General features: G+C 37.2%; 1 protein-coding gene across 1 annotated transcript in view; it reads right to left on the bottom strand.

The window, feature by feature from the left end:
- The window catches only part of LOC107696841 (nuclear receptor coactivator 3-like), a 53,896-nt gene continuing 46,509 nt past the window's right edge, over window positions 1-7,387 (bottom strand). Inside the window, exons 16-23 of the mRNA XM_016497355.1 lie at window positions 6,999-7,170; window positions 6,493-6,858; window positions 4,636-4,737; window positions 4,486-4,551; window positions 4,089-4,269; window positions 3,711-3,891; window positions 2,792-2,972; window positions 1-1,901 (exon numbers count right to left, since the gene is read on the bottom strand). Of these exons, the coding sequence (XP_016352841.1) occupies window positions 1,890-1,901; window positions 2,792-2,972; window positions 3,711-3,891; window positions 4,089-4,269; window positions 4,486-4,551; window positions 4,636-4,737; window positions 6,493-6,858; window positions 6,999-7,170 (1,261 nt within the window). The 3' untranslated portion in view covers window positions 1-1,889. The remainder of the gene's footprint in view (window positions 1,902-2,791; window positions 2,973-3,710; window positions 3,892-4,088; window positions 4,270-4,485; window positions 4,552-4,635; window positions 4,738-6,492; window positions 6,859-6,998; window positions 7,171-7,387) is intronic.

The raw sequence follows: 7,387 nt of genomic DNA, 5'->3' as shown, positions 1-7,387 counted from the left end.
TCACGTTTAAATATAACTTTTATTTACAACAATATCAACATCAAGTAAAATAATTAAGTGTATTGTCATTTACATCCTGTAAAATGTGAGCTTAACTTCCATGTTCACACCCCTCAGTCAACCAGTTCTGAAAACACACCAGAATAACCTCAATTTCCCGGAATTAACATTTCAAAATATACGTTGTCACAATCAACATTAACCTAGCGAAATGCACACAACTGATAGTGTTGCTTTCCTGAAAAGACAGAAGAGACTGACTTCTTGCTAGTTTCCCCACTGTATGTCATTCCCACATCTGGGAATCAGCATTATTTGAAGTCACTTGATGATAAAGACTGAACTAATGAAGCGGCTGAGGATCACTGCACTACAGAGATGCACGGATGAGAGTCTTTGTCAGAATGGATTCCTTATTACTCATACTTTTAAAAAGCACATCCGAGAGGCTCTTAAAAGTGGTTTAAGAAACGTTTTAAAACGAGGTGTGTAGTTACAAGTTGTCTTGGCAGTTCTGTAGATATCCATAATCATCAAAATCTTACAAAACAAACTGAAGAGCGAATAAACCGCATGATAGAGAAACCCTCCAAAAGCACAGACAATACTGCTAAAATATTAACTGGCCTCAAAAATAAACCGGTATACTTGGTTTTGTATGTATACAGTATATAGTACAAAATCATAATATGTAGTAATAGGTTCATATGATATTTACCTTTTACTCTGCGCATTTGCACAAAAACATATATAAATGGATACATTTCTGTAGTCAAACTTGAGAAAACAGAAAAAAAGACTGAAAAAATATCTTTGGATTGTGCATGTTTCTTAAAGGTAGATTTCTGAAGAACCGACAGTACAACACAGTGAGAAAGTGAGTTATTTTTCTTAGTAAGAGCTAGCTTAAAGAGCAAAACTTGCACCATTTTTTTTTTCGGTCAGAAGAACAAATAGAAATGATAATAAAATGATGAAACCGTCACTGCATCACATTTCCGATGTCAAACATTTAGAAAAAGTGCCATCAAAACAATGGCAGTCATTGTTGGGAAAAAAAGAAAAGAAAGAAAAGAAAGAAAAAGAGCCTGTGCTGGAAAAGATAAACCTAAAATATTTTCTCCCTTTGAAAAAAGTTCAAATAGATGTAAAACCCAGAGCAGTATTGATCTAAAATATAGGTAAGATGGACCTATCCGGGCCCAAACTCAAAAAAAGTATGTAGTAAAAGCATGTATGATACACATGTAGCATACAGTATTTACAATTCCAATCTTATTCACACAAAAAAAGAAAAAAAAAATCCTGTCTAATACTGTGGTACCATATGCTTTTTGTTGACATACCACTCTGAGCCGGTGGCACTGAGAGGAGGATTATTGCTTTGATATGCGTAAGTGATGAAGTTCTGGTGTTTACAATTCTCACGGTTTTAATTAAAACAAGGCTTGTCCGAAACAAATTTAAAATAGACAATATGCACATAATCGTTCTATAAGGCTAGAAAAGCAAGAAATATATTGCAACTATCCTTTGCGTACTAGCCTTAAAATAAAGTGCTCCCCCACACTGTCAAGTTGTACCACAACCGTTCCTACTCTGTTCCCCCCTGGTGGTTATGTTAAGTACTGCAGTACAGCCATGTGGGACAGGAGAGAGCCTGCTGCACTCACTACTGGGCACATTCAGAAAGAAGCCCACGGAGAAGGCTGAGTCTCTCTCTCTTTCCCTTTCCATGTCTTTTTCTCTCTCAGTCAAGCTTTCACTGGAGATTTCCAGTGATTTCTCCTTTACAAGGTGGATTTTATAGCTTCATGTTGATATTTCGTCAATGGACTGATGTGTGAGTCCGGGTTAAAATCCAGATTTGACCGAGATGGCTCATTGCCTCAGCAGTACTTCTGTAAAACACACATTAAACATGAACAGATAAGTAACAAGTACCACATGGCATGTTTTAATGCAGTTGAAGGAATAGAACACTTGCTGAAAATTCACTCATCATCAGGCTATTCAAGATGTAGATGAGTTTGTTTTTCATCAGAACATGTTTAGAGAAATTCAGCATTACATCACTTGCTCACCAGTGGATTCTCTGCAGTGAATGGGTGCCGTCAGAATGAACGTTCAAGCTGCTGGTAAAAACATCACAATAATCCACACGACTCCAGACCAACAATTAACGTCTTGTAAAGCAAAAGGCTGTGTGTTTGTAGGAACAAATCCATCATTAAGGCGTTTAAACTTAATTTTAATCATCACTTTTGAGTCCATAATCTATAATAATGCTTGCTCCAGTGAAAAAGTCCATCTCCTGTTTTCTTCTCACATCAAAACCTACCAATATATTTGTTTAGAACAGATTTGGACTGTTTTTGCTTGTAAACAGTGTTTGATCTGTGCATATTTCTAGCCTGATTCAGATGATTTTTCACTGGATAAAGCAATATTATGGATAGAGGAACAACAGTTTGAAGTTAACATCTTAACAATAGATTTGTTTATTACAAACATAAGACTTTGTGCCTCACAAGACATTAATTGATGGACTGGGGTCATGTGGATTACTGTGATGTTTTTATCAGCTGTTTTTGACTCTCATTCTGACGGCACCCATTCACTGCAGAGGATCCATTGGTGAGCAAGTGATGTAATCCTAAATTTCTCTAAATCTGTTTTGATGATGAAACAAACTCATCTACATATCGGATGGCCTGAGGGTGAGTAAAATTTCCTTTTTTGGATGAACTACTCCTTTAAGCAAATATAACTGAATCAACGCAGTCTGTACCTGATCGGGTCCCATTGGCATGCGTCCCATGCCCATGGCATTCATGCCCATCTGGCCCTGCATTGGGGGCATCTGCCCTGCACCGTTGCCATTTACACCCCCCTGCATAGAACCGTTTATCATCATTCCTCCGTACTGTCCCGGCGCCCCCTGCTGGGGATATTGCTGCTGCGCGTATGAACTAGGAAACAGATCAAACAGGAGAATGATTTAGATACACCCAATAAAGCTTAACTCTATTAAAGACCATGTATTAATGTTTGATTGTTGTGATTGACAGGTTCAATGAATTCACTACTTCTTGTCTGAAAGGTTTTACGTTTATTTAACAGTGTTCCACACCAGTATTATTGTAGGACTATTTATATACTATTAAAATATTAGTATTTACTGACATTAATGTTTTGAATTCGCTTTTATTTTTATTCTTCATTTTAATTTTTTTAAGTAATTGTGTTATGTGCTTTTGTCTTTTTTATATTTATATTTAGCTTTATTTATTTCAGTATTAGTTACCAATACAAACATCTGCTTTTGACCAATGGATACCAATGATTTCTACAATTTATTTTACAGCATTTTTAGCTGGTTAAATTTTATTTTAGAAATGAGCTTAGAACTAACCCTAACTAGAAATACAATAATATATAGTAAAAAATGTAAATGTTAAAATGAATATTACATATTATTTTTAAAGATATTAACTATGCTTTTTAAATATTAAATGTATTTATTTTACATTTATTTGTGTATATTTTATATAAAATATAAAATATTTTATATTTTTAAACTATAGTAATTACCATTACATTTTCATGACTCCTCAGGATTTTTGACATTGTATTAAATTGTTTTTCAAGACCTGAAAGCAAAAATTCTCTGGCATTTCCAGGCTGCTGTAGAAGGGTTTATAACTTACTTATTAATGGGCATGGGCCCCTGTCCCCAGCCTTTCATCTCTGCAGACTGGTACATAGGATTGCTCTGAGGGTGCTGTTGCATCATGGGATTCTGAGGGCCACCCATACGACCAGACATCATATTGTTAGGGGGGCTGCTGCCTGTTCCCACAAATGAAGGGTCCCCCTGCTGGCCCATACCTGAAATCACAACACAGAGATATTTACAAAAAAGCAACAAGAAAGTGCATAGCACGTAATGTAAATGATGCGTAAAGCAAATGATATACCCAAGCAAATTGTTATTCTATTCCAATTGTGTTATCCAACATGTCTCATTACTAATTATTTTATAGTACGTTTTTTTAAACAACGAGATCCCAATATAACTAGCCTACCATAGTTGCCTCCATAGTTAAAGGGCTGCTGGCCAGGCTGGTTCATTGGTGGTCCTGCCATAGGGTTGTCCATTCCTGTAGGAGCTGTGACATTAGGAGGGGGACTAAAGCCTCCGGCTGCAACCTGCTGCTGTTGCTGCTGCTGCTGCTGCATCATTATCATCACCCTTTGTCTTCTCATCTACAGAAAAAGAGAAAGCAATGGTTAAAATCTGAAAGGGTTAAAACTATTTTACAAAAGACACTGGTTATGATTTGCTACATCAGTCTTGCATAAAATCCTATACTTCAGTTACACTACATACTTTGTCAATGGCGGTTAAGTATCATATATGCAATTCCACACAACATCACTGAGAGACTCAGAAAGGTATATTTTGAAATCATCTTTTGATACCTCTGTTTGAAGATTCATCATTTCTCTGCTATGCTGGGCCATCATCTGAGCATTCAGGAAACCAGGCTGAAAGATAGAGGAAGGGCGATATTAAAAAGAGAAAATGAACTCATATAAGGCTTCAGATATCATCAAAAGATGAAAAGCTACCTGTCCGCCCATGCCTGGCTGCATGCTGGGTCTCATGCCAGGGTTTCCTGCAGGGTTGTTATCTGGCCTCATCCCCATGCCCTGCCTGCTCTGGTTCAAAAACTGCAGCAAAGGAACATTCAAATGTTGAATCTGATTAATCAATACAATAAAATTATCATGCAAATATCATTACTTGTGTTGGATATAGGATTTCAAGTTTAAAGGGGTCATATGATGCGATTTCAAGTGCTCTTGTTGTTTGTCATTTCTCCGATCACAAATGCAGACATGGTTTTATGTTTACACGGCGCGATGCAACGCAATGCGTAAGAAGACAGTATAAGTCATTATAATCTGTAATTATGTCCCCACTGGATGCAACAAGTGCCTCGTTTATAATGGGTTTTCATGTTTTTGTCTCGTCGCGCCGGCCGGGACAAGGCATCACAATATGGTAAGGGGCGTAACATTTCCGTCACAAGCTTGAGGCATTCGGCCAATCACAATGCACTGGATAGCTGGCCAATCAGAGCACACCTCGCTTTTCAGACCGTTGAGCTTTGTAAAAATCGATGCATTTCAGAAAGGCGGGGCATAGAGGAGAAACAATAATGTACAGTATGTGGAAAATAATGTGTTTTTTTAACCTTAAACTGCATAAACACATTTCATTACACCAAATACACAAAATAATGTTCTTTTTTAGCAACGTCATATGACCCCTTTAATTATTGGCAATTTCGAATGTAAAATTTATGTATAACAACAAACATAATTTAATCTCAAGATATCTGAAAACAACAACAGCAACATTTAATCAGTGTTTGGGATGTTCTGCTCTGGAAGTATATTAATGTCAAATGCTCTTGATATAATAAAAGCACTGCTTTTTCTGTAAATCTCATACATTCTTGAAATGCGTCTAAATTTGAACCACTGAAATGGTGGAGCTAAATTTGTAATCGAAATATTATGAACCAAATATTACCAGTTTGGTATTTCAAAATTAAAAAGAATATTTTGGAACTAAACTTTGGAAGGCTAATATTTATTACTGAATTTTGTGAAATTATTAATGTTTATTACTAAATGTTTAAAATATTCACTGTTTAAAACTACAATAATGCTCAACTGCAGTTCTCAAAAATGCAAGTTCTCTTAATACAATGATTTTTTTCCCCATTTTTTAAAGATTTTTTTGCCATTAATAATCTTCTATATGTGGTTATTTTCCAAAAAAATGCAATTAAATCTGAATTTAAGTGAATGTGTTTTTTTTTTTCCAAAGTTAAAGTGGCGCACCAGGCTGCATTCAATATTGCATACGGTCTAGTGGATACTACATTTTGTTTGAAATTTACTTTGCAACTGTTAAAAAAATATGTTCTATATAGCATGAATATGGGTAGCATGAATGAAAATTGGATGTACTAAATTTGCCATGCTGATATGGTCATGTGACCTACAGTTACGCCGCTTCACTAATCACTAATTCACTAATCCTCTCGTGTGGCCTCACGGGTAAAGTCTCCATCAAATACACATTTTATAATCTCGGCAAAATAGCCAAGTCATCCAGGTGCTTTTCCTAATACTATGAATTTGGACATATTACTCGTCTCGCATACAAATTAGGGAAGAATGCAATTTTTTGACGCAGCACCAGTTTTTTTGTCATAGCAAAAAAATTAACCTGACTAATCGATAATTTTTTAAAATTAATTATTAGTCATAATCCTACAGTACACAAAATAATAAAGGGCAAATAGATTCTGGGACACTATAATTTCTAAAATGTGCATCAGCTGTAACATCACAATAATCGATTACACTTCCTGCAGAAATTGTCAGTGTTATTGGAGGGCAGCTGCTCACCTGCTGTCCCTGCAGTCTCTGCTGGAGCTGGTATCTGGTCGGATTCCCCATCCGAGGCCTTGTCATATTAGCACGAGGATGCATAGCGCCCATACCGCCCATTCCGGGGAAGCCACCCTGTTGGTTCATCTGACTCATCATGGGGTTAAACCCTGGTCCAGACTGCCCTGGCATGGGACCAGGTCCAGGTCCAGGGCCAGGACCTGGGTTGGGACCACGACCATATCCGCCCTGCATCCCCATGGAAGGGGGGCCCGGGTAGCCCTGCCTATACATGCCCTTGGGGTCCATACCCATAGCGGAGTCAGGTCCCGGGCAAGGACCAGAGAAGGGGTCTGTTGGAGGGGGCTGGTCTGAACTATGACCCTAAAGAGAAAAAAGACCAAGATGATGGTTTTCAGTGAATGTGGCTAGGCAGCAGCTCTAACATATCTAACGCCACAACATTGAGGATTGTGATTTATAAACTGAACGCATCTGTTCCATGAAGCAGACTGGCAGGGTACCTGGTTGATGAGATCCGGTATGCCAAGGGCACGGTCGATCTCCTCCAGAGCGATGACGTCAGTGTTGTTGAGTAGAGAGTCCAGCTGGTCCAGCAGAGCTCGCTCATCACTCTGACCCTCAGTGGTAGACGGAGGGACCAGAAGATCATCCAGAGAGTTATTAAATGGCAGCCTGATATATACAAAGCAGACAAAGAGCACGTTATTGACTTTTGTGTGTAAAAACCATCCTTAAAGCAAGATTTATTTAAAATGTATTTAAACTTAATCATCAGATGCACACACTTATTTTTAAAGAATATAGTACTTTTTTTGGATTTAAAAATAAATGTAACTAAATTTTGTTTAAAAAAAATATATATATTTTATTATAATTATTATAAAATGTA

The sequence above is a fragment of the Sinocyclocheilus anshuiensis genome, unplaced genomic scaffold (genome assembly GCF_001515605.1).
Source record: "Sinocyclocheilus anshuiensis isolate Anshui unplaced genomic scaffold, SAMN03320099.WGS_v1.1 scaffold710, whole genome shotgun sequence".
In the NCBI taxonomy this organism is placed as follows: Eukaryota; Metazoa; Chordata; class Actinopteri; order Cypriniformes; family Cyprinidae; genus Sinocyclocheilus; species Sinocyclocheilus anshuiensis.
This window is presented reverse-complemented; position numbering and strand designations above follow the sequence as displayed.